The 27,335-nt window shown below is 38.5% G+C and overlaps 1 protein-coding gene across 7 annotated transcripts in view; it reads left to right on the forward strand.

Moving 5' to 3' along the window:
* The window catches only part of ATP2B2 (ATPase plasma membrane Ca2+ transporting 2), a 360,194-nt gene that overhangs the window by 322,137 nt on the left and 10,722 nt on the right, over positions 1 to 27,335 (forward strand). For all 7 annotated transcript variants that reach the window (XM_018084874.1, XM_029964651.1, XM_018084876.2 and 4 more), the window contains 6 exons: positions 91 to 282; positions 8,329 to 8,542; positions 12,018 to 12,229; positions 13,698 to 13,805; positions 16,896 to 17,078; positions 23,374 to 23,460. In XM_018084874.1, coding sequence (XP_017940363.1) covers positions 91 to 282; positions 8,329 to 8,542; positions 12,018 to 12,229; positions 13,698 to 13,805; positions 16,896 to 17,078; positions 23,374 to 23,460 — 996 coding nt within the window. The remainder of the gene's footprint in view (positions 1 to 90; positions 283 to 8,328; positions 8,543 to 12,017; positions 12,230 to 13,697; positions 13,806 to 16,895; positions 17,079 to 23,373; positions 23,461 to 27,335) is intronic.

Consider the following 27,335-nt stretch of genomic DNA (forward strand, 5'->3'; position numbering starts at 1 on the left):
TGTGGACTTGGAACGAGCAGGAAGATTTGAGTTCTACCTGCCCCTATATTTTCCAGTAGATCATTTCGTTCCCAATTGATTTTTTTCCAGGGTATTGCAGGGACAGATGTTGCAAAGGAAGCCTCTGACATCATCCTGACAGATGACAACTTCAGCAGCATCGTGAAGGCTGTGATGTGGGGCCGCAACGTCTACGACAGCATCTCCAAGTTCCTGCAGTTCCAGCTCACCGTGAACATCGTGGCCGTGATCGTGGCCTTCACCGGGGCCTGCATCACTCAGGTGAGGCAATCCAGGGCCAAATCCCACCACACTGAGTGCTGCTGGCTCACATTTGACCCTCTGTAAGCAGCAAATATGCTTTTTGAAGTTCTGAGTGTTTTAAGTGTGTTCAGGATTGAGCCGCTCGATGTTAAATAGCTGTTGGTGTATGGAAGTGCACTAACCCATCTTCTCCCCGAAATAACTTGCTGTTTCTTTGAGAAAACTTGCTGTTTCTTTAGCTTTGTTTAGGAGCTGTTAATTTTTGTGCTGCCTCCATATACCTCCCTGCTTTTAATTACATATTATTGTCATCTCTGAGCCTGATGATAGGACAGACAATGTCAGGAAGAGGTTATGTGAATTTGCCTTTTCCTCTCAGAATATTTCACTGTTAAATGTGTGCTTTTGATGGATTATGGAATGGGATTATTATTTTCAAGAGAGCAGTACTGCCACACAGAAGTAATCCCAGCAGGGGATCTTTTTGACTGATAAAATTATTTTGTTGCTTTCAGGCAATTCTTTTTAATTTCAGATGCAAATGACAAACCAATTAAATGACACACAGAGTTGGACTTTGACATCTCTTTCTTCCTCTCCATCAATCCCTCAGTGCAATCCTGGTTCACATGCCACATGTTTAAGTCTTTTATAAAAAGCATACCTGAAGGCAAACCACATTTTCTTACCTTCACATTATTGCTTTTTGATTAATAAAATACAATTTTCTTTTCCCTGAAGAGAAAAAAGGGTGAATTAAGCAGAGTATAAGAGTTTTGTCTTTGAACAGAAAATAGCAAAATGTGGGTTTTAGTGCTGTCACTGCCTAAAATAATATAGATTTCAGATGCTGCAGGCAGGTGTTGTTACAAAATGCCTCCTTGGATTGAGACATGCTATGGGAAAGCTGATGCTTCCCCCCATGGTGCATCACACAGATGCCATACCTGTTCCACAGCTAGATTTCACCTCATGAACACCTGAGCAAACCAATGAATAAATCATCAGCTCTGCTTGGGGTAAACTTACACTGTGATCATGGAATTGATACTTGAAACCAGAGACCTGGGTACCTTTACCATGAGGTAAAACTTCTCCTACGCCCTGACTGATATCTCGAGGCCATGGTGGTGCCTTGTCACAACTGAGCCTGTGCTGAGGCACAAAACTAGTGATGTTGCAGCAAAGTTGGATGAGGTTCCCTCTTCCCTTGGGAAATATTTTCAGGCATGTTGAGAAAATGTTTAACTGTGAAGTGATTGTTGCTGATAACAGAAGGAAAAGGACTAAGACTCCAGGAGATTTTTATGAGTGGTACAAAACCATACAGAAAGAAAGGGCTTAGGTGGTCAGAGCAGCATCACTGGAACTGAGCCAAGGGCTTCTTTTAAAACCCTGTTTTGTAGACAGCTTTTATTCAGTTGCTGCCTACTAACATTTATTTAAGGTGAAATTTTTTGTTTTATGTCCAGCATCTTCAGTTGCTTCGTGAAAGGACAAAGGGTCTTCACTAGCTATTCACCAGCTAAGGAATTTCTATTTTATTCCTGAAGAGGTTAAACATTACTGAATCAGTGCAAGGACTATTTTAAATCAAGTCTAAGCGGATGTGAAGTGTGTAATCAGTGCAAGTATATTCCCCTTTTTAATTTCATCCTTTGAATCATTCCATTGGCTTCTAGAAGGGTTTGGACCGAGCCTGCCAAGTCTGTTGTCCCTGTTTACAGGTTCTAATGGACACTCCCAGTATTCCTGTATTTCCTTGCAATTCCTCAACTTGGCAGTAAAGATGCAGATGCAGAGGAGAGGTCTGAAAGGAGCTGAAAATGAGATGGTGGCAGAAGGGCAGCAGTTGTTTCCTCTGTCGTCGTTCCCACTCCGCGGCCTGACCGCGGATAATCTCGGGCAGCTCTCGGTTCTGTCTCATTCAAGAAGGATTTTACCTCGCCAATGAACGTTATTATGTTAGGCTTTGACTCCAGCCAGCGAAAGGACATTCTGTTTGGCTCTTAAGCTTTACTAAAAATTGCACTTGAGAACATACTGTACTCTCTGGTTGCTATGAAAAAATAGCTCCAGCACAAAATGCACAGCTGTACCAAAAAATCTTGCATACAACAGTCGAGGTGCACACATACAGCTCTGAAAACTGTGCACAGGTCTTCAATTGCTATTTTGACTGAAACATTTTAGTCCTTAACAGAAAAACGGAGCTAAAATCTATAGTTTCCAAAAGGCAACATAGCTTCCCGGGACCTTCACAATGAATATAAAGGAAGTCCACATTGGGACTGAATTTTACTTTGCTTTTAGGTGGTCAGTTTGGCTTTCTTTTACAGACACAGCATGATTTTAGTCCACCATTAATATTCAGGTTAATGAATATTACACAGGCTATCTTTTTGGTAATATTTCATCAAGTCTAGAACGAGAAAAATTCTACGTAAGCAGTAACGTTTGTTCTGTGCTTCCTGACAGCATCTCTCAGAAAATCTGTTCTGCTGTTCAGAACCAGCTCACTGGGATGCTTTTAAGACGAAACTTCCTTTACACTTACTCTTTATGGTTTCTACTGTTTGTGCTTAAAGGAACTACAAAGATAATAAAAACTTTGCTTGGACTAATTTTATTTTTTTTTTAACATACGGCTTGTGCTTTGCAACTTAATAGACTTAATTTTATTCAGTCTTGATCCTGCACTGGTGCACATGTAAATATGAGTATGTGGTCATCTCCCTGCAGGACTCCCAGTGGGACCACAGCAACCCTGTGTTAATGAAGGGTCTGACTGTGAATTACTGGTATGAGTGAAACCAGACCTCCAAGGGGCACCCAGAGAAAGCATTGCCCACGTAGGAGATGATTTGTTTGGCCCAGAGCACCTTAGGAGGGCAATGGAGAGGCTTAAGAAAAACATTAGTAGTCTTTTTAAGAGTCTGCTGGTTTTTTCTCAATTAGATTAATACAGTGAGGCTCCTTGCCACTTCCACTTCGGGGAACCGCTGTTTAGTTTAATTCTGTTAATTTCAGACAAATATTATTTTATTGTTTATTTACTTCATGCCTGCTTCTACAAGATGCTGCTGTTAGAGAACATCTACAATATCTGCTCTCTCTGTTTTGTCCTGGTCTGCTGTTCCAAGAGATGTTTAACCACACGTACAGAGCGTGTGTGACCCAACGTACTGCTCCAGCATTATGTAAAGATTATATGCAGACTACAAGGGACCAATGCAAATGGTCATTTGCTATTCTGTGTCATGGGTCCCAGCACGAAGTCATGTTAGGGTGGCAGAAATCATATTCTAAACAGCATAAGAATTACAGATACAGTGTCACCTGCTGACAAGCTTAGCAGAACTGCTGCCAAAATTACCCCTCACAGGATCTAACTTACACTGGGCCCTGTTTCAGTTTACAGCAGCTCTGTAAACTTATAGATGTGGCTTACAGATTAGCCACAAGTTCTGAATTTTCGACTGATAATGAACTTTTGTGTTGTGGGTCTGCGATTACGTAAAGCATTTTGAGATCTGTGTCATGCAAGAAAACAGAGCTTAAAGCCTCTGCTGGAAAGCTGAATTAGGAACACTCAGTCTGTGGCTGCACTGGTGCTCTTAATTTTGTGTCCAGTGCATGCATAACACCAGTGATGAGATCACAGCTCTGGTCCTGTGTCAGTGCAGTTTGTGTGGCACAGTGCAGCTGAGCCACATTCATTCACCTTATCTCTTAATTAATCTAACTCATTTACCTTTCTCTCTGTGTTGCCACGTGCAAAAGTGATCAGAGTTTGTGTATAATTGTCCTTTCTGTTCAGCAACTGTTGCCTCAGGTTAAACCAATCGGGTTTTTTTCCCAGTGGATTTATGAGAGACCAAATCTTGCATTCTGACTTCACTCTCTGAATAAGGGTTTCGCAGAGCCCTTGATTGGTTCAGTGAATGTGGTTCTTTGGAGCTCTGCCTACGATCATTGTGAGTTTTGCACTTCCAGTGAGTCATTGTTCCACATCTCTGGGTGTCATATAGAGTTCTATACGTGCTTTACAAAGCCACAAGGCTCGTCCTGCTTCCTGTCCCCCACATACCCACAGCACCGAGAAAACATCAGGTCATTGTGTTTGGAGCTGTTAAAAGCAATCTGGGTATGAACAAAATAAAGATTTTAAAATGCAGTTCAGTCAAATGGAAACAGTTTTTTACTGGAACTGTAGAGCAAATGTGTTTATTTCCATGCCAGATTCTGTCTGTGTCTCCAACTGCTGAGGCAATGTAACTATTCCAAAAGGTTGCACTGAATAAAGGGAAGACAAAGACTGTGTTTTAACATTTTACATTCAAATTATTGTTCTTGTACTTTGAGAAAGACTTAATGTTTTAGCAGAAATTAGGAACTGAAAACAGTGACTCTATAGGACATTATGTTTGGAAAATTAAATGTTAATTAAAAGCACTGTAACATTGAACTACTGCATGAATCACTGATTGTTTTTACAGATCTTGTTCAAAAAAAAGAGGATGATCTATACTTACGTGTATAAGGCAGTAATTTACGTGGTTATAATGTTTTACTGCAGAACTATATTTGGCAAATCCTAAAATAATAGCACGGACAAATTTGAAAAAGCTGTAATATAAAATCAAAGTCTGCACTGTTTAGATTTGTTTTGGCAAGGCTTAGAGGCGTGGAAATAGAATTAAGGATGCCACTTCCATACAATTAGTAGACACTGTGATCCAGCAGCAGAAGTGAGGGCTGATTTTTTTTGCATTAATATATAGAAAGTTAACCTACCAGAAATGCTCATTTTTATGAATCTATGCATGTGTTCCGTGACAAGTGGGAGTAAAAAGGTAAGGGTGAAAATACCTTTTTATTCCCTCACAGTTTGTCATCTAAATCAAAAGTAACAAGCTCTAAAATTTGTGAGGCTCTGCATGTCACAAAAGATTTGTAGTGTATTTCCAGCCTTTGGCGATTTTTACTTTTAAGTGTTTCCAAGATGAAGTGTAACATCACTTGATTTAAGGGACATTTTCCTTTTACCTCTAGGCCAGTGCTAACCTATTCCAAGGTCAAGTGGAAAGGAGTTTGATGAATAAGTGGTGATTTTGGGTGGTTTGCAGTTTGAACAGCTTTCATCCCCAAAGTCTGCAGACAGGGAATTAAGAACTGTTAGCCAGTCAGTCGGTGGCTAAAACACAGCACAAAGAACGTTGATTTGCATCCCACTTGCATCAGTGACTAAAATCTGTAATGGAAGTCCAAACTCCTTAGCTGATATGTATTTTCCTCAGTTTCCACCAACTAATCAGAAATCAGATAGAGCTGCAGTGGAAATTTCATTCCGCTGCCTGCCCAGACTAATGTGTGTTTAATGTTTGGGCTTCAGCCTAGAATGAGCTCTCACACTTGACTGAACAGTGCAGCACTGCCAATAATAGATAATTATTAGAGGCACCATAGCCACCCAAGGTGATTGGCAGTGTGAAATGGTGAGAACACGTTGTTGCCAAAACTGATGACTGCCAATTACAGTTGTGTGATTTAGAGACTGAAATAATCTGCTTTTCCGTTGTGCCGGGAGCACGGCGGGCTCTGACAGACACCTGAATATCTGACTCTATTTATTAAGCATAGCAGACAAAGTCAGTTTTATTGACATGGAAGTCAGCACATGAAGTGGAAATTGAGCTATCGTAACATCCCAACTCAGAGAATGTTTCTCAAGAAAACTTATTAACTAGACAGGCAAAAAATATGACAAGGAAAAATTGCTCAGCAGACAAGATGTTTTCCTTTTTCCCTATATACTGTGTTCTGTGCAGGGCCTCTGAGCTCTATCAGCAAATTACTTTTACTGCAAGTTCTCTCTTTTTTGGAGCCGTATATATTAATAAAAATAAATGAGGTCTTGATTTGGAATGAAGTTTGTCCTGACCACTTTTAGTTTTTTTAGCACCTCTAAAGACAAAAGCATTTCCTGTTTATGCAGCTGCATATCCAGTGAATGAGCTGAACTCTCCAAATAAGCCCAGTTAGTGCAACCCATAACCAACAGGTCAAGAATCTATTAATGCTAATCTTCCTCCTTTCCATGATGTAACCAACCTGTAAGACTTAGAAACAGTAGGTTGCCTTTCTCCATCCCTTTGAACAAGCCAAAAGGGATCTTTTTTCTTTAAATAAGTGAAATGCATCAAAATTTGTGTAAATGTTCTGTTAAAAACGTGTTTTAAGAAGAAATAATATTTCATCTCAAGGGGGAGTTGAATATAAACCAGATCCACCAGAGATTAAACCACTTACCCTTGTTCTCCACGTCTGCTTGGGATAATGAGTGTGTATTGACCCATATTATTTGATAGCATTTCATTAAAAGTGAATCTTTAACCCTTTGAAGGAAAGGGCAGAGTTCTAAAAGTTTCTGTTGGCTTTGCTTTGCTTTGTATGCTGTTCCCTAAATTTCTGTGCTTTGCTGCTGCAGCACCATGGTAATGTAGTGCACAAAAATAGTGCTCTCTTCCAGCTTTCAAACTGCAGATTAACTCCATTTCATTATGAAATTTGTCATACCTTATTACTTTTGAGACTCTGTTTTCCTGATAAAAACGGTCTATTTGATACAGGAAGCAGACCTTACTAGTGCTGCCCATTTTCTGTGAGGTCTGAAGGCACAGGAGGTCGTTGGATACAGAAAAGAACCTCTTTTGTTTTTTCTCTCCTGGGTCCTTGAAGCAACTGCATCAATCTCCCCTCGGAGCTGCCCCAATGAACTACACATCCAAACTTTATAATAGTTGTCCAGCCTTTGCTGAGAGCTGTGTTTGCTTTATTTAGTTACTTCTGGGGTTTTTTAAACACAACCTAAAGTCCTCTGTACTATGACCATAGATTTTGTGTGAGGAAAGAGCTCCTTCTAGTGACTGGCGAGCTGCTTCAGGAGCTACATCCTGCATCCTCACAAATAGCAATATTTGGCTTTTTTCATTCCATATCCATAGTTCAAAACATACTATCCTGTTTCCAGTAAAATAATAGTGGCTGTAATAAAAGATTGTCTTGCTCTTGTACATTTGATATAGTTTAATAAGTTTCAGAGTATTTTTAACATCAAAATATCAGGCTTTTTTTTAAAATGTCACTATTGTTTTTTAAAGGTCTTATTTAAATACGATATATAAAGGTATCTCTGTAATTGTTTTATAAATTTTTAATAATTTCAAGCTGTTTCTGAAAAAAAAATAAAGGTAGGTAGATTATAGTGAAAAAGGGAAACATTACTTTTTAAACTGTTTTAATATAATTTTTCTCTCAGGAAAGAAACTAGTTACCTAAATTATTTAGTTACCTAAATTCAGCTGAAATTTTAAGCATGAGGTAACAGAGAGTACTGTGATAAGTATTATGAAGTGTCACTGTTATGCTCTGTAAGAATTGTGTGATTGCAAATGTTCCTGATTTAAATGACTGCAGAGAAATCATTTCTCTTTGAAGATCATTGATCACATTGATCACAGATCAGTGATCACAGATCATTGTGCTTCCTGTGATTCTGGTCTTGCAGAGGAAATATAAGAAAGGTCACAGCAGCTCAGATTTCTGTGGGTATTTCTGTGTCCTGTCTCAGCTCTGCCAGAAGAAATGACGGCCTGTTAAACGACCTCCTCACTCTCTACAACTCCCTGACAGGAGGTTGTAGCCAGCTGGGGGTTGGTCTCTTTTCCCAGGCAACCATCAGCAAGACAGGAGGGTGTGGTCTTAAGTTGTGCCAGGGGAGGTTTAGGTTAGATATGAGAAAGAATTTCTTTACAGAGAGAGTGGTCAGACATGGGAATGGGCTGCCCAGGGAAGTAGTGGGTCCCTGGATGTTTTTAAGAAGAGCCTGGATGTGGCATCAGTGCCATGGGCTGGCAATCGCAGCGGGGTTGGATCAAGGGTTGGACTTGATGATCTCGGAGGTCTCTTCCAACCCAGCTGATTCTATGATTCTGTGATTCTATGACCTGAAAGCCATTATTTTCCTGGGAAATAACGTAACTTCCAAAATTGTCTCCACAGGACTCTCCTCTAAAAGCCGTGCAGATGTTGTGGGTCAACCTAATCATGGACACCTTTGCCTCCCTTGCTCTGGCCACGGAACCCCCCACGGAGGCGCTGCTGCTGCGGAAGCCGTACGGCAGGAACAAGCCCCTCATCTCCCGCACCATGATGAAGAACATCCTGGGCCACGCTGTCTATCAGCTCACCCTCATCTTCACTCTGCTTTTTGTCGGTAAGAAATAGTTACACTTAAAAGATTGTTAGACGTGGACTTAATCATTGCTTGGTTTAGAAGCCGTTGCGCAGCTTAACGCGTCAAAACGCTTTGATGCGGATTTATTAAGGTTTGTCTTAGTTGTTCAGTTTGTTCATGGGGCTGGAAGCACAACAGATGGAATGGGTTTAGTCACCTTCCACGTGTGGTTACCTCGGTGAGCTTTTTTGCCTCTTCACAAAACACAGATTTGGCAAAAGTTTATATCAAAACACAGTGGGGAAAATTGCGTTTTAATAGGAGTATCCAGGCCTGCTTCTATACTGAATTTTCATTTTGAGGCCTGTTATCTGGAGTAGGCATGTAGCAACAAATTAAAAAAAAACCAAAACCATAAAAGAAACCACAATAAAAACCAAGATCCATTTTACCAAGAGCTGGAGAAGCTCTAATCGGGAGCAAAATGTCTGCCATAGTCAAGAATAATGTTGATCTTAAGTAGTATAGAAAGCAAATAATCAGTATTAAGTGATACAAATAACACTCTGCTTTGACATTTAATTTGTAGAATGGATATTAAAAGGGGACAAAAAAAATCTATTTATTAGATTACTGGATTCTTCTTCAGGCCTTGCTAGCAACGGATGCTTTTTATAGGTTGCATTTTGGAAAGGGGAGGGAAGGAGGAAGAATGTTTCTTGCTGCAGGGAATAGCAGGAACTAATAATAGATTCTGTTGCTCCACAATAATAAGTGAACTTGCTCAAAGGACTGATGATTTTTTCTGTTGGGTATTGTCTCCTTGTCGCTGTGTCATCGCTGTTAAATTGCATGTGTTGTCTCTCAGGGTACTTTTTTCCTGCATACACAGACTTCCAGATAAGCTGCAAATGGGAATTTATGATTTTTAGGGTTTTGAGCTCCATTTTGAAAGTCTTGCTCCAGCTTATCACCATTTGGCAGCTTATTTGGACTGCTCAGAGGAGGTGATGGTCCGTTTGCACTGGAGTTACTTGAACCAAAATAATTGCCAGGTTTCTGAAGAGAGGTGGTCTGTAATACTGTTACACTCACAGTCTATTTTGAGAAGGTCTAGCAAGCCTTAGGCAATTATAATATCAGATTCTCTAAAGCAGGTGTAGAAAGTCCTGGTAATTCATGTGATATGAATCTTGGAATGAGAACTTCTGTGACCTTTATGGGAAGTTATAATGGCTTTTTGATGAGTTTTATGGTTTAAAATACTTTATACTGAGCCAGATGCAAAGAAAATCCAGCTTTTTCATCCTATTCTAATTTCCTGAGTGTCTCTGGAAAACTCATGCACACTTTGAAGGACACAGCCCAATCAATTTTCTGATAAGCCTAGGAAATAATCTTTTCCTTTCTAAACTCCAACAGGCTCAGCTTTGCAGTGACACGATGTTCTAAGCTCAGTGCTTTGATAATTAAACCCCAAATTAATGAGAATTATTTCTGTTTTGATCAAATAATCCTTCATTTTTTTGTAGTAGGTTTCTGTAGAGACTAGTACATCAAGTTTTTCTCTTTTTTCTTATCATGTGGCAGAAATACCTTGTGCTTGAACATACAGTAAAGTCTTGGAGGCATCAAGCACATCAGAAATCCAGAAGTCACTGCCTAGTCCTGTCAGGCTGTAGTATACAAAAAAACTTAACCTCAGCAACAAGGCACAGTAAAGTAAAAGCTTTGCTGTAACACCTTTTGGAACAGGTTTGGAAATAAAAACCAATTATGGATTTAACCCCTGCCATTGCACAATAGCAGCATGGTCTTCTGTGCCAATTGAGTGATGCAGTGCAACAACAGAGACTTAAGGACAGGTGCCTTCACTGAGGGAGAGATATTCACATATTTGTGTTTGTGTGTGTATGGAATGAAAGCAAATAGATGTCATTTGTGTGTATATATATGTGTGTATCTATGATAGATATCTGTCTGCTTTCGTTAATTTTTTCCTTTATTGTTTATGTGTAGCAGGCAGAATGTTTGCAGTGCTTAGTTCCCTCCCTGGAGATGTATAGTCTGCTTAAAACCCTCTGCTCTCTCGCAGTCTGTGTTGTGGTCTCATGCTGTGTTACTGACGTGCTGGTGATATCACAGTCTGCTTTCTGTCAAAAGGCAATAAGGCAAATTCTCTCTTTGGAAACACCCTCATTATTCCCCGTGATTTGAACGTGAACTGCTCGAATATCCCAAGGCAGAAAAACACTCCCTGTTGGAATTAACAGCCCCGGGAGAAACCCTGAGGAAACCTTTCTCCTTTCTGCAGAAATTCTGAATATAATGCCAGTGGGAGAGCAGAAAAACGTTCAAGCTTTAATTTGCTTTCATTAACAAAACACTGGTTATTAAAACTAGTGGTATTGTGATAATCTTCTGTACTCTTATTTCACTCATTATTTACACTTCCATGTGAATGGCCCATCCTTACATTAGGCTCTCTCAATGGCTGGATGTCATCTGTGAACTTTGTGTATTAGAAAGGGGATGGAAAATGGGACATGAGACAGAATGTGCACTTGTAGCCCAGAAAACCAGTATTATCCTGGGCTGCATCAAAAGGAGAGTGGCCAGTAGGTCGAGGGAGGTGATTCTCTCCCTCTCCTCCCCCCTTGTGAGAACCCACCTGGAGCACTGTGTCCAGCTCTGGTTTTAATCTGAAAGAGGAAAGGTTTGAATGGACACAAGGAAACAAATTTTTTTACAACGGCAGTGGTGAGGCACAGGAACTGAATGCCCAGAGACACTGTGGATGTTCCATCACTGCAAATGTTGAAGACCAGGTTGGATGGGGCTTTGAGCAACATGATCTACTGAAAGATGTCCTTGCCCATTGCAAGGGGACTGGACTAGATGATCCTTAAAGGCCCCTTCCAACCCAAACCATTCTGTGATTCTATAAGAAAAGAGGTCCCTTGGGTGCAGGTATATTTCCCAAACTTACCTCATTTTTTCAGTAGCTCATCATTTATTGATCAGATCTTGAAGTGATAGTGAAATTATCAAAAGAAAGAGCAATGCCTGATGCTGCTCAAACCCACATCTATTTAAAACTATGAATCTCTGTGCTATTTATCACTGATATACTTGAATGGTTGTTATAAAAAGTTATGCCACACTGGATTAGTAAATGGGTAAAACCTGCTGAAGAGCAGCTGCTTCGAATCACTGTAGAAGATGGCAGAAATACTGTCTGGTTTTAAGTGCATCAGAAGGAACCAACTGCTCAGAACTATTACTGCTGGTTAGAGGAAAAGTACTACTGACACCTTTTCATAGGTGTACTGAGTTATTAGCTGAGTCATCATTTTGAGAAGCTTCTTGCTCAGAAAGTTTAGCTGTGTTTTGCTCACTGGTGCAGGAGGGAAGCTGGTAAAGCAGAGCACGGAAGGCGACTGAAGTGAACAAGGGAAATACAAATCTGTTTAATTTATTCTGGCGGAAACTTTTGCTTTTGTCTTATACCCAGGTGAGAAAATGTTTAAGATTGACAGTGGGAGGAATGCACCACTTCACTCTCCTCCTTCAGAGCATTACACCATCATCTTCAACACCTTTGTCATGATGCAGCTTTTCAATGAAATCAATGCACGGAAAATCCACGGCGAAAGGAATGTCTTTGATGGCATCTTCAGAAATCCTATTTTTTGCACTATTGTACTGGGTACATTTGCTATCCAGGTAATGATTTGTAGCTTTTTCGGTGTGTGGTTTGTTGTTTTTTTTTTTTTTATTTTAAATCTAAGTGCTGTAGGAGGGACATTTAATAGTGAACCACCTGCTTTCACAGATTTTCTCAATCGATACAAGTGTTAATAACAGAAAATGTTATGTTGCCCTATTAATCCAATACAACTTTTGATCATTATAACCAGGTTAATTCTTAAATTAATATTAGCATGTCCAGTAATAAGAGCCATCTTTATTTGTTGATATTATAACTTGTTTTTAAAGAGGAAATTATTCTATAGTATACTAGCAAAGCGTTTTAGAGTTATTTACTACTACATGAATAGACAAATTTGCCTTCAAGTACCTCAAGCTGAACTGTTCTTCTGTTAAATGCCACTGCCAAATGCTCCTCAATATTCTCAGAAATCCTTCTTCTTAACAGCAATTCTTCTTGTTCATCCCCTGAGTTTGCTGTCCCAGTCAAGTATGAACATAATTACAGTAATACATTTTCCCCAAAAGGTTGTAATTTTTCTCATGTAAGAACTCCAATTCCTCCTCCTGTGTCCATCCATTTGCTGGCATCTTTCCTGTGCTTGATATATTTGATATTACCTTTTAGAAATCTTAGGGTTGAGCTGTTTCTCTCCTGACATGGTTGCTCAGTTCTGCAATGGCATCCTGGAAACTCAGTATTGGGACCTTTCTCCTGGAAGGAGTAATGAGGAGGATGGAGCTGTTTGAACCTGGGCTACAGTGGTTTGAAACAGGAAATGGAAACTACTCAGTAAAAATAAGTATTGGAGAAAGGACACCAGTGACAGGCAGTAGAACTTGGTAGTGATGATCCTTAGTTCAAAACCACGGGTTTAATACCATGAACTAAAATTCTGGCAGTATAAATCTCTGGTTTGTGATGCCAAGTTTTGCAGTGGCACTACTAACAAGAAATATCAAGGATATCTGATTTTCAGTTAGTAAAACCTTTTCAATCTGATGAGGATTACAAACCTGTTCAGCTTCTCCATGTGTTGGTTATCCTGCTCCAAGCTGTGTGGGTTTGCCACCCTCTGTCTATCTATTATAGCACATCTCTAAGTGTGCAATAAAATGTTAATCAGAGGGAAAAATCTGTTTTGCAATGGACGTTCCAAAATGACATCAGGGTCAACACATCCTCAGCTGAGAACACTCAGGAACTGGGAGAGTACAGGGAGACAGTCCTGATTTGGTCTTCCTGACCATTGTCAGATAGATATGAGGCAAAGAAAGCTTAGTCTGAACTGTTATGGCTTTTTCTGACCTTTAATTCAGAGTGCATAAGTTCATGTGGTTTGCTCTTTTTTTATATAGTGACTGAGATTCTGCACCTTCTTTTTTGTTCATTTGGTTTTATTTTTTTTCCTTATTTGGTTGGTTCCCCCCCCCAAAAAAAAAAAAAAAAATTACCTCCTCTCTTTTGTGATTTTCTTTGTAGATAGTAATTGTCCAGTTTGGAGGAAAACCATTTAGCTGTTCTCCCCTGCAGCTTGACCAGTGGATGTGGTGTGTATTTATTGGATTAGGAGAACTTGTATGGGGTCAGGTAAGTGAGCATTCAGGAACGTGCAGATTCAAAGCTCTTGATATTGTTCATAATCCTCCTGTTCTGTGGTTTCCTTGATGTCTCACACTGTCATGGGTAGCACAGACTGAAACACAGCTCTCTGAGAACTTCAAGGATAGATCTGGCAGTAAATGCAGCTAAATTAATGTGTCACTTGAAATTTCTCCTGTATCCCGTGTCATCATTAGCTAATACATAATTATACATAGATATAAAAACTAACATCAATGAGGTCATTAAATCAGTTGGGATTATCTGTCTGGGAGTAATAATACAAACACAATCACTACTGTTAAAATAGTACGTTGTTCTTTTAAGTACAAACACATATTGCAAAGTTAATACTAATATTTTTTCATCTTTGAATGCATTATTAACGTATTTAAGTTGATGCCACCTGATGCAGCAAAGAAAAATGTGAAGTTACACTTTTTTCTCTCAGATGTAAAGATACTTGTAGATCAACAGTTTGTCTTCATGAAGGAAGAGGGAAGAAATTGCCAACTGCAGCTGAACACTGATATGGTTCTGATGGACTTGCAATGAAGTGATGATAGATTTCAAAACTGATTTTTTACTCTCTTATGGGAAAAAAACCCCAACTTTTTGGGCAGTTCAGTCTCATGTTTTTAAAGAAATCATCTCAGAATCAGAACAGCTTTTAATTCAAATGTTGCTGAAAACCATCACAATTAGAGGGTTCTACTGCAATTATCACCTGAAGATGGGATTTAAGTTATGATCTAGCAGGAGGAAGATCTAAAATTATAATCTTGGAAAGGAAAGATTGCTTTTTTCTTTCAACTGATTTGAAAATACGAACTTCCAACTTTTGGAGAGGGGAATTAAAGCAGGGAGAGAGAGAAAAAAATCCTTGCTGTTTTTTTTGGACCATTCAGCTGTGAAGAATTTCCCACAGCCTTTGATCAATGTACTTTTTAGCTTCTAAATTTTGTTATACATGGTTATTACATAACCACTGAAAACTAATAATAATATCAGCGTTTGTTTTCAATTTAATTTCCAAGCCTTATTGCAAGATATTAGCCATTAAATTAACACAAATATTGGAATATCTCAATGATTTTATCACTGAAAAGAAAGCAAATACACAGAAAAAAAAAAGTGTTTCTTTTGTGGTCAGTATTTAGTGACCAGAAAAGAAAAACACAAGTTTCGATGTCAAAGTTGGCACTTTTAAAAGCAATTTAAAGGGTATAGTTTTTAGGAAGTCAGTCTGAGATGCTTTGAGGGGCAGTTTTCTAACAGATAGCCCTCATCACTTCTGAAAATCGAGACTTTCCACGATATTTCATGCTACATTTCCAGAATTATTCATCACTTTTTAAAGCTGCAATGATTTCTTTATGGGAATAATATTTAGTTCCTTAATCTGCATCCTGTCTGTTGAGTCTGCCATTTCCTGAACTGGGCAGGTCTGGGAAAACAGATGAACAAACAGCCGTGTAAGCACCCTAAGAAAAGAATTAGAGAAGAATTTTATCTTGTCTTATCTTGGTTGAGAGAGGTCATGAAGGAGAGGTCTTTTCTGGGGCACAGAATCTCTACCCAGTACAGTTGTTTCTGTGTGTATTGGCTTCAAAGTGCTTCATCACCATCAGCTTCATCAGATCCCAAAGAGCCTCAAGTGGCTTCTCTCTGTAGTGTTTTCAAAGCTGGGGAGCTGAAGGCCTTTCAGTAAGTATTTAAATCACCAGCACTTACCTTCTCTTTTCTTTCTCCTCTTCTGCCTTTGCTCCTGTCACATCCATTCATCAATTTTCCAAGTTTGCATCTTGTTTTTCAACCCCCAAAATTCATTTCAAAAAGGTCATATAGTAGTGCAGAAACTGGTTTTGGTTTGGTTTCTTTTTTTTTTTCTTTTTTTTTTTCTTTTTACATTTCTTTTGCTGTCTTTAAAATTAATATTTAAAAAGTGGACTCGTGGATGATGAAGTTCAAGGGAGACCCTCAGCAAACTCAAAGGTTTATTTTCACTCTGCAAATATTTGGTACCTTTTCACATGTCTTCACTGTACCCATTCCAGTTTTCCAAAACTGTCCTCACCAACTTTGCTGCAACTGTCTTGATTCTCTCTTCATCTTTCATGTATCTGGGCTTCAGAGATGTGATTTCTGAACTGCTGAAAGGAAGACAAACAGAAAAGAAAATTGCAGCACTTTTTTGCAAAGTGGGTCTGATAGTTAACTTTGTAGGAGATTTACTTTAAGTGTTCAGCATGTTCCAGGTAATGTCTTGTTTAAAGAGCCAACTTGTTATTCAAGCCAACAAAAGAAATCAGCGCAAAGAGAAAAATGACTGCCCAAGAGGGCAACACTGAAATGGATTTAAAATAATTGTGTTATTGCAATGTCTAACTACAATATTTGCAACTTTTTAAGATTATTAGCTATGTCCTGTATTAATTACTTCCAAGGACCACTTGGGTGGGCAAACAGAATTAGAAGAGGGGTTGAGCTAATCAGAATTTATTAGTAATAAGGACACAGAGTAAGACACAGCCCTGTAAAAAGTCCAGCAGGGAGACAGTCAGTTCCATACCTTCCAGAAACCTCAATTTTGATAAATGCCAGGAAACCCATTTCAACTTGCTAAAACAAAGGGAAGCTGAATCCATGAACCAATGTGGTGTGAGAAGATTCACAGGCATGAGATGCAATGAATTTTCAGCTCCCTTTAGCATAAATCACTAGAAATGCCCAAACTCTAATTACAGCAGTATCAATCTTGCAAACTTTTTTTCCATAACATTAAAATACTTTTCTTTTCCTTTTTTTTTTAAGAAAAAATGACAATTTTCCCAACCTCCAACTTGCTCCACAGCTGGGTATTGCCAATGTGGTTTAATGTGGCTAATTGTTTGCACAGTCAACTAAGTATTTCTGGACTAAAATGGAGTTGTATGAGTGTAAAGTACCATTAGGACTCAACGTTCCTGGAAGATTATTGATCTTATTAAAATATCATCGCTCTTTTTTAATGAACATATTCTTATACTGTTGTTATCGAATGAGGCTTATGTTTTCAGTATTTTTTTATAATTTTAGGTCATTGCAACCATCCCAACAAGTAGGCTAAAATTTCTAAAGGAGGCAGGGAGGCTCACTGAGAAGGAGGAGGTCCCTGAGGAGGAGCTCAATGAGGATGTTGAGGAGATCGATCACGCGGAGAGAGAACTTCGACGTGGACAAATTCTCTGGTTCAGAGGCCTCAACAGAATCCAAACCCAGGTATGCTAAAAGGAAGTGCCCACATGGTCACAAAAACCCCAAAAAACAAACCTAAAGAAACCTTTAATCTGAGATGAAGGCAAGCTAATGTGGAAAGAAAAACCCCCAGGGTGTTTGTGTGCACGAAGGATGGTCCTTGTGAACTTGCTTGGCTGTTCCCAAAGGAGGAACACGCAGAAAATAAAACAGGTGAACTGAACAGAGGAGTGTTTGTACAGCAGGAAAGGTAAATTGACAAGATTGTAAAATGATAACATGCAAAAGTAGGAATATGTGTTTTGGGGATACTGTTCATATTCTACTGCAGTGATGACAAGACATAAAATAGTGCTGGAAAACATCAGCTGGGATAATGTTATGAAGGCTTTCTAAAACACATTTGGTCAAAAATATATTGTTGCTGCCATTTCTGCAATAACAGAGTAATTTAAATTGTTGAGTCTGAAGTCTGAAGTACCATTTGATTAAAAAAAAATAAATCTATTCTGTTCTGGCACCACCACACATATATCATGATTAAAAGGAATTGCTTTTCTTTCTTGTTAGGTAGTGAAAAATGTGGGTTCGGATTTTGTTTTTAGTAGGAAGGGCCTAAGAATCCATTAAATATTGAGGTGTATGTGTTGGCTGCTACAGATGATTTCTTAGAAATATCTATCCTCAACTTTTGCTAAGTACAAAAATCCACTTTGCACTGAATCATGGTGCTAAATATAGTGCTGATTACCTTAGCTAGGAAAATTTGTCCTGGAGTGCTCAAAAATTATTTGAGTTATTTTGCCTTTTCCACTGCAGTGAAATAGTGTTTTATTGCACTCAGGTGTGCTCTGCTTGATCTTTTTAAAATCAAGTATTTCTGCTGGCTTGCAGAAGAGAGCAGATATCAGCTGTGAGTGTTTTACGTGAGGCTTAGGAAAAAAAGAGGTGAAGGATTAAGATTTTTTTTTTTTGCTTTAGAGAATCTTCTAAACAGCATTTTCATCTCAGAAGATTTGGGGGTTTGTTGTCATCCAAGATAAACAGAACATTCTGGTTTTTTTCCCCTCTACAAATTGACACCCTTTTTTTTGTTTTGGGAAAAAGATGCAACCATGTATTTCAGAAAAAAATATGGAAAACATTAGGGCAGTTGGGTGTCTTTGGTGCATCCACAGAGCATAAAAGAGGGTGGAAACTGGTGGTAGAGAGATTAAGGGTTTGGGAATTTCCCAAGGTTCTGTGGTAGGTGATTAAATACGGATCTTCAGCTTTGGGGGTTGTGTGTCTCGACTCCTTCAGTCAGGAGCACTCATCATCAGAGAAAATTCAAATTGTCCCAGTGTGGAGGTTACAAACAGGTGTCCAGGTAATGGTGATCCTTATGAAAAGGTGATCTCTAAATGTGCATTCTTTTCTTCCTGGTGGCTCTAGGAGCAGTGTTGTCTGTTGGCATTTCTGTCAGGATGTCTTTCTGGTTGTGGTGAGTGTAAACAAGCACAAAAAACCAAATTACATCCTTTCAGTTCTTTTTCTAGTCTGAGAGGTTGCTTTTAGTTCTGCAAATCTTTGTCCACTTAATTCACGGATAAATTTTTCTTTTATACTATTTAAAACACAATGAACAATAATTATATTCCTTTGCTAACATCCATCTTCTTAGTTTCCTTTCTGCTCTTAGTCGTAGAAGTACCTTCAGTAGGATTTCTTGCTTCTCTGCCAAGAAGCCTCTGTGATTTTTTTATATTTTTGTCTCATTTTGTTTACTCAATGACTGATTTTTACATCCATTTCACATTTGTGGAACGATAACGAAAAAAAGAAAAAGGAGATGGGACAACAGATTCAAAAATAGTCCCAAGGTGTCCACTGGCGAGTGATGAACTTCCATGCAGGTCAAATTAGACCCACTGTTGGATGGACCTCGAGTTGAGCACATCCTCGTGTGCTGTGTGTTGTGGCCCATCCCAATGAATTCATACACTTGTACTACGTTTCTCAGGAAGCCAGCTAAAGAAGAGTTGATGGAAGAAGATGAGGATGTCTGTAGCATCCTTGGGGAGCTGGAGGATTTGCAGGAATCCTCTGATGCCTAATACACTGCTGGAGATGCGGAAGAAGAAGGTAGAGCATCCCCTCACTTTGTATCTATATGAGGATGACAGTAAGACCAGGAGTAAACTCTAGACTCACAACTAGTTTGATCATTCAAATCCTAATAAGACCAGTTTCCACCATCTTGTGCTGTAAATTAGATTATTTTTTGCTTATTTCTCTATTAAGTCATTATTGGACATTAAGCCACAGCACCCAACAAAAGCCTTCACTCCTAAAGCAGTTATAAAGAATCTACAGCAGTGCTGGAGTTTGTTTTCAGGTCTCCAATGAAAACTCATCCCAATGGACAAAACTTTGCAGTCTTAAAGACATTTCTGTTTTACATCTTCTCTCAAAACAGAGGGTCCAAACCTAGAGAAGGGATTTCCACTGTGATTCTTCACACTGAAATGTCAGACCTATTTCTCTGAAGACATGCACCAATTTACTTTAAAGAAATGTGTATGAAAACTGCACAGAACCAAGTCAGGGACTGGCTATTGACTTCTGATTTTCTTTTTTGTCTACTTTTGGTCCTTCAGATATTTTGTTGTGTTATAACTATACTAGAGGGATTCCCTGGATGGATGTGTGTTCTCCTCTGAATGGAAGAGTGTTTCCTTACTAGATAGTTCTCTCAGAAGACCACTGACATGTGAAGTTTCACAAATGGCTCATCTGAGTTATGCAAGTTTGAGGGAGATATAGAGGCGGTCTGAAGTTCCATAAAAGACTGGACTTTTCAATCTTTGCTACTTTTCAGCAACTTTGTGTCCCAAGTCTTTGTTGCAGTTCTCACAAACTCTTCATTCTGAAGGAAGAGACAAGACTGAGCCCTTGGAAAGTTCACCAGGTTCACTTGAGGCAAAACTGCATAATCTGAGTAACATCCAAAAACCATTGCACCTTTTTTAATTGTACACTGACAATTTTCTCTTGTCACCTCACATTTGAGAATGGAAATTTTCTGGAGCGTGGAGATTAGAAAACTTTTCAAGTTAAATGTCAGATTTTTATGACACCAATCTGATTTTTCCTCCTCTGCTTCATTCATCCTGTAATTCAGTTTGTTTTATCTGCATCAAGTGGGAAATAAGTGTCTAGAAACGTTTTGAGAATAAAAAGGAAAACTGAAAAATATGCAGGTGACATGTTAACAGCTCCTTAAACAAAGATCTTTCCTCTTCAGATGCTAAAAAATACATAGAAGTGCTGTACTGCATTTTTCCCCCTTCCTTTCCATATTAAAACTTTTCTCTTGTGCTAATGCAAACCCTCTGGCAACGAAAGTCACTCCTGGCAAGTGGTTCTGAAGTTAGATAAAAAGCTAGCACCTCATTTTATAGCTTTTAATATAGAAAACATCGCAGTAGCCACATGGATGTGGAATGGAAGTTGTTTTATTTCATGCTGAAAGGTTTCTGGTTTGATTTTCTAAAAATTAATGTCCTGGCTGGAGATGAGGCGAATGAGACCTGGGTCCTATTAACATTAGTGACAACAGAAATGCTTTGTCAAAATGAGTTCTGCATTAAAAAACAGAAAAAAAAGGCTTGTTCTGCCAGGATTATTCCGTCTAGTGTGAGATCGTTCTATTTTTTTTAACTGCTAATCACTGATATTTTTATTAGCCATGCACACCTAAAATATGTGGAGCTTCTAGAGCATAGAACGTACAGAAAAATGGCATGGGTGTGAAAAATTCCAACTTTACAAATAAGCTTCAAAAGTAGGACAGGACTTTTTTTTTCTCCACCTAAAGGCCTATAATCAAAATACTACTGCATCCCACAGTGTGTTGGAAACTTTTTAAACTTTTCGTGATGTGTGACTTATCATTTACTTTCTTCTTTTTAGCAACTTGAATTACTCTAAATAAGCACATTCCTTTGTAATTAAACAGTTGCATCTTAATTTAAAATGCACCATTCATTTCCATGAACTCTTTCTTCTTTGTTATTTTCTTGTTTGAGAAGAGAAACTTTTGGGCCAAGTTCTTCTCCTCTTTCTTGGCTTCATGCAGAATAAAGCCCTTGAATGTTCAGCTTTTAAGATTCTGGAAAGGTTGTCATCCTCCCACTGTGAATTATATTCACGAAGAACTGTAGTTACTTTCTTCAGGAGAACAACTAAATTACATGCCTGTAATTCTTGTTCTCTGAAGAAACTATTAAATGCAGATCTTCCCTTATCTTTTCACTCTAGTCTGAGGCCTTTCAGTCTCTTAGGAAGGCATTTGTACATCTAGAACTGCCCTTTGGCTCAGGATTTATCATCTGTGTCTTCCACACACTTCATGCTCTCAGTGGGAGTCTTTAAGATCTTTTTTGAATGGTCTCTTTTGAAGAGTGCTCTGTCACCTGTGGTAGGTCATGAAAACCCAAGATCTGTATTTAATTACACTTTTGTACACTGAGCATTTCAGGTGAGTATTTAACATGCCATATAATCAATGGTTTGAGCCATATGGGGTTTTTATCTAGATGCCAGTGTGAACCTTAGTTAATGATTCCCTTGTACCCCTATTCCATATGCTAACTCACCTCATATTGTACTTTTTTTTTTTTTTTTTTACTGTGAGTTTTTTATTGGACATGTAACTCTGCTGCCAGAACCACTCCAAGTGTTGTGGTGACTGCTTAATGCTGTACAACTCTTGAGTGTGCACATTGAAATGGGTGTGGTAAACTGGGCTCAAACAGAGGGGCAGTGAAAAAATCGTGTAGGAAAAGTTCAGTGTGACCATTTTACAGCAGTAACCTCTGATCCCTTTTACAGCTGCCTGTGGTATGATTGTTCCCATAAAAACACCCAGGAAATTAAACAATGAGGTCCAAAGATCAGATTATGAGAAGAGAAACATCCTTACTAGTAAAAAAGCAGCCATACCAACTGGTTTAATCCTAAAATTGACAGCAGAAAATAACAGCCAATTTGTTACAGTGCTTTCCATTTGGAAAATTTAGGAGGGCTAAAATTTAGATTTGTGTTGTTTTAATAGATAAATATACCACCACTTTACTTTCTCCCAGCTACTTTCTAGGCTGTGTATCTTCAGAAATCTGGGATGCAGGATCTGGTAACAGTGGGTTACTTGAAATAAGTAGTTGGTTGAATCCCTCTGATGGATATTACTGCTGTTTGTCATGTCGTGGCTGTACTAATGGAACAGAGGGGACATTTCCACATGTAGGGATTTTTAGGATATATTTATTCCTCGGTAGAATCTCCTGCCAATCCCTGGTTTTACATTTGTACACAAAGCCTGCTTTTTATTAGATTATACTGGTGACGAAGAATGCCTTGAAATACTCGGCTCTGGTTTTAACTCATCTTCTGTGGTGATGAATAAAAGCACTCAGGAAGGTATTCAGGATGGATATATCAAACAGTGAATACAACAGACATGAAAATAACAAGTAGGAATTTGTAATGTTGTTTGCTTCAATAGTAGACCCAGTTCTACGTAGTTTTCTGTGTGATTTTAAGTGCTCAGTATAAAGATAAAATATTAATGTTTTTAAATCTCTAGTTATAAAAAAACCCAACATTTATTATCATTCTGCTAAACTTATACAAACTTTCATGACAGAAAAAGTCAGATAAAACCTTGGAACGCTTATTTTACCAAACTAGTGTGCTGAACAGCCTTGGTTTTGTAGACAAAATGGAGTCATATTTTGATATTAAAGTTTTCCTGGTTTGGTTGGGTATCATCCCTATCTCCCCCCAAAAAATTCCAATGGAGTAACTGAATTTTCCTCCCTCGGGAAGAACACCTGGAGGGTAACAACAGCCTAATTTTATTCTCAGTAGGAAAAAAATTGGAGATTAGTTATATCAAGCATTCCAGCAGGAAAAAAAGCAGAGATCAGTTACATCAAGCATTCCAGCAGGAAAAACAGTGGAGATTAGCTATATCAAGTATTCCAGTTTATTTTATTTACATATAAACAAAAAGGTTTAAATTTTTAGGATTGTCACTTCAAATCTTCTAGCTGTTTAAACTGATGCAGCTCCACTGCCTCCCGTGGAGCTGCTTCATTTTATCCAGACAGAAAATTTGAATCTAAAACGAAACACTAAAAGGGACGCTTAAAAGTATTTATTCCAACTGAAGTAATAAAAGTGTGTGATTTACTGTTTCTCATTATTATTCCTGTCAGTTATGCATCTGTATCCATACTTTAAGCAACTTGTCTCGTTCTTTCCTCCGTTACAGATCGAAGTAGTCAATACTTTCAAGAGTGGCACTTCCTTTCAGGGGGCTCTAAGGAGACAGTCCTCCGTCACAAGCCAGACCCAGGATGTAACCAATATTTCTAGCCCTAGTCACGTATCGTTATCCAATGCTCTTTCCTCTCCTACCAGCACCTCTGCTGCTGCGGCTGGGCGTGAGTGTGTATTCTTAATGCATCAGACCTACAGAGATGCCAACTTAACGTAGCAGTCACTTGAGACTCAGCTACTCTGCCCCTTCCCCTTTTGTCCCGTTAATTTGAGCAGTTCACACCTCCCCGAGAAAAACCCCTGACATGATTACTTTGTGTACAGCAGATGGTCTCTCTGAGTCGTTGCAAGTGTTGTTAGCTTGCTGTTAAAACAGGAATTTCCAGTAGGTTTTAATTTATTTTTTTAATTTTTTTAATTTTTTTTAATTTATTTTTTAATATTTTTTTTATTTATATCCTGGAGGGAGATGAGGTGAATGAGATCTGAGTCCTGTTAACATGAATGACAAGAGAAATTCCCGCTGAAAATCTGTTCTGCATTAACAGTCTGAAAAAAAAAAGTCTCTTCTGTTCTGCGACAAAAATCAGAAAAATTGTCTCTACTGCCAGGACATAAGGACTGTTTTTTTGGTTTGGGTTTTTTCTGACTGCTAATCATTGATATTTTTATTAGCTGTGCACACCTTTTATCTTCTAGAGTATAGGACATATGAGACAGTGCAGGAAGATTCTGATTTTGTATGAGGCTTCTGTGGCATTTTTTCTCAGTTTCACTGGATATATTTTCTACTGCTTGTGTGGTATGTACTTTAAATGATTCTGCACATATATTAAGCAATACAGATTGTCAGATAAAAGATAATTCCATCTGGAAGACTGAGTGTAACAGAGGTCACTCATGTCCAGGAAAGATGTACAGGAAAGAAAAAGGAAATAAGGAATCTAGTTTATGATTCCAGGCTGAGGGATTAAACTTTACACGAATGGTGAAAGAGTAGATTTGTTATCTCTAAATTCACTGGCAGTGAAGCATTAAGGCAGAGGGAGCTAGACAAGTTAAAGGACAGTGCTGAAAAAACAAAATAAACCAGGTAACAAATTTCTTAGAAGAAGCAGGTATCTAAACACTGAATTCCTGACACGACTTGCTTTTAGATGCAGAACATCTGCATCTAAGAGATACTGAAGTGAATGAAGAAAGCTTTGAAGCAGAAAATAAGAAAGGGCTGCTTCACTAACAGGAGAATCCCAGTTGCTCAGTAAAACTCTTAAAGATGTAACTCTGTTTTCAGATTTTTATTCGGTCAGGACTGTAAGTAGCTGTTTTTTATCATGGTGTAACCAGCATTAAGAAAATATTTAAATTTATAGGACTCAGTTTACAAGCTTGTCACACGCTTCAGAAAATAATGTGGTGTATTCCTCAGGCAGGTTTTAGTGAAAAGTTGCCCAAAGAGACAAGAAGCCAGTCTCATCTGCCCAACACAGAGAGGGAAGGCAGACAAGAGAAGGGCATAAAATTCCAGAACTCCTGCAGAAAAAAAGGAAGCTTGACCTCTCCATTCTATTTGAGCACAAACCTCCTCAGTATTTGCACATCAGGCATTCAGACCTGCAGTAGAAATTTTGTTGGACTTAAAGGGGAAATTTTCCTTTTGCTAGGAACCCAAAAAAACCATTGAGGTTCACACTTTGGAAATTGCTTCTTGGAGATTTTTGGTACATTTTCCTGTTTTTTTTTTTTTCTTGGGAAGTTTGGCCTGATAATTTTTCCTCCAACAGCCCCAAGTGTTTGAGGGCAGCAGCAGCATCAGGAGAAGTCAAGGCAGGGCCCTGCTGTGCCACAGGCACTGGAACTGCTTCTGGCAACCCCAGGTGCCCTCATTTCCACGCTGAGCAGGGCAGAAAACACCAAAATATCGAGTCTTTCATCCAGGAAATGATTGCCTGTAATAGCATTTCAACATTGGAGCAGGAAGCAGAGAGCAGCTCATTCTGCTGTGCTGAGTGTTACAATAACATGCTGGAGGCAGCAGTCGGAAAGGATGGGTGTAATAAAATGAAAATAGATGATTTATCTTCCCTCTCTACACCCCATTGCAGCAAAGCAACTAAGGATTGAATAGTTTTCCGTCTTGAGAAAGGCCTGACTTAGGTTAAGGGCTGAAGTTAATTAATAGGAGAAAGCATGAGCTGCTACAGTCTTTGTCACTTTTCATTTGGGGAAATAAAAAACAGGTCTGCAGAGCTCAGTTGTGGTCATAGCCACGTTCATTCACTAAAATAAAAACCAGATGATTGATTTGTTAGGCTTCCCAGAGATAAGTATCTCCATTCATGAGGGAAATTGCAGATTGGGCCTTTAAAGTGGTTTTTCTGGACTGTTAGTATTTTATTACCACAGTAGAATGCCTGTTCAGTATTAATCCAGCGTGTGCTTTGAATTATAACAGGGAAAATCCTGATTTATTCATACAGAGACACAAACCTATGACTGACAGTGGAAAAAAAGCCAAAAACTTAGCAAATACAAAACCCCTATGATCTTTAATTCGAAATTGGGTACTTTCCAGAGGATTGCTTATTGTCAAGAACCCGGAACACCTTTCCTAATCCAAATTTCATAGAAATGGGGTATGTTTTTTGCGAATTGGCATTTTCTGAGGAAATTTCAGTTGCAAAATGCACACCTAGATCTGCTCTTAAGCCCCGTGCTTAAAATGTGTGTGGTCAGGCAGGACTGGCTTCTTTCCTTTGAGCTGCTCAGAATTACTTCAACCCTAAAACATTGCCTTCTTCATATGGGGTAGAAGGCAATAATTATCCCTCTGATTTTGAAGCCTTTCCCTCTCTCAGGAATCTTAAGAATACATGCAGACAGACTATGGGGAGTATCAAGGGAAAACCTTGAGTACAGCAAATTAAAAAGGACCTAATACTTGAAAGGGCCCCATATGAGGTACTGACTGTCAGGAAGGTTTGTTTTCAGAGAACTGGTGCTCAGTACGTTACAGTAATTGTGATATTTCAGGTATCATTTTGGGCGCCCAAAATAGAGAGGTTCTGACATCAATCAATAAAAAAAAATAGGACTCACATGATGCTCTGTTGATAAGAATATGTAAGTCTAATTTAACAGAGCATTTATGCAGTTCTTTATATTAAAAAGCAATACAGTTGATATAGTTATTGTGGCACCTCACCACTCTGTGGGATTTCTTCTGCGGGTTTGCAACAACATTTTGGAAGGTTTTAAAAAACATATTTTTTTTTCTAGTATTTTTTTGCAAATTAATGTTTGATTCAAAGGTTAGTGCAGGCTTGAAAGGAAATCTGCCTGTCAAATGGTAGCTTGTGAAACAGGTTAGCAATTATTACCTGAAATTTGAAGCCATTCATAAATATGGCCCATTCAAATCTTTCCTAGAATTGTGGAATACCTTAATTAAAAGCAATTTATACAAAAGAATATTTAACACAATATTAAAGTTTCCCTAGTTATGCTGATATTTTTTAGCAATGATGGTGTTTTTGCCAATAACAAATTACAAATTTCTGCATGTCAACATTAATTGACAGCAATATGAGTCTCTCACCTCTTTTGAAAGACCTTGCAGCTTTAAATAAATAAGGTAAAAAATTCTGCAAATTGAAACCTGGCATTTTGTATACTCTGATAAAATGAGAAAATTTATTTAAATGCAAACTAAATATGCACACCTATTTAATATGCACACATTTAAGCTACAGAAAATGAAAATATGGGAAACTTAAGGTTCTATAAGCAATAGGGTCTTGGCCAGGTTCTGAGGTCTTGTTGTGTCATGTGATGAACACACAGACAAAGAGATATCCACAATCTTCTACCACCTGAAAGATCTTACACTACAGAGTTAAGGGTGGGTTTAGTTAAAGCAGTGATGAATATGTATTTTATGTGCATTTCTTTCCA

This window comes from Manacus vitellinus, unplaced genomic scaffold, assembly GCF_001715985.3.
Source record: "Manacus vitellinus isolate BGI_N305 unplaced genomic scaffold, ASM171598v3 scaffold_77_pilon, whole genome shotgun sequence".
In the NCBI taxonomy this organism is placed as follows: domain Eukaryota; kingdom Metazoa; phylum Chordata; class Aves; order Passeriformes; family Pipridae; genus Manacus; species Manacus vitellinus.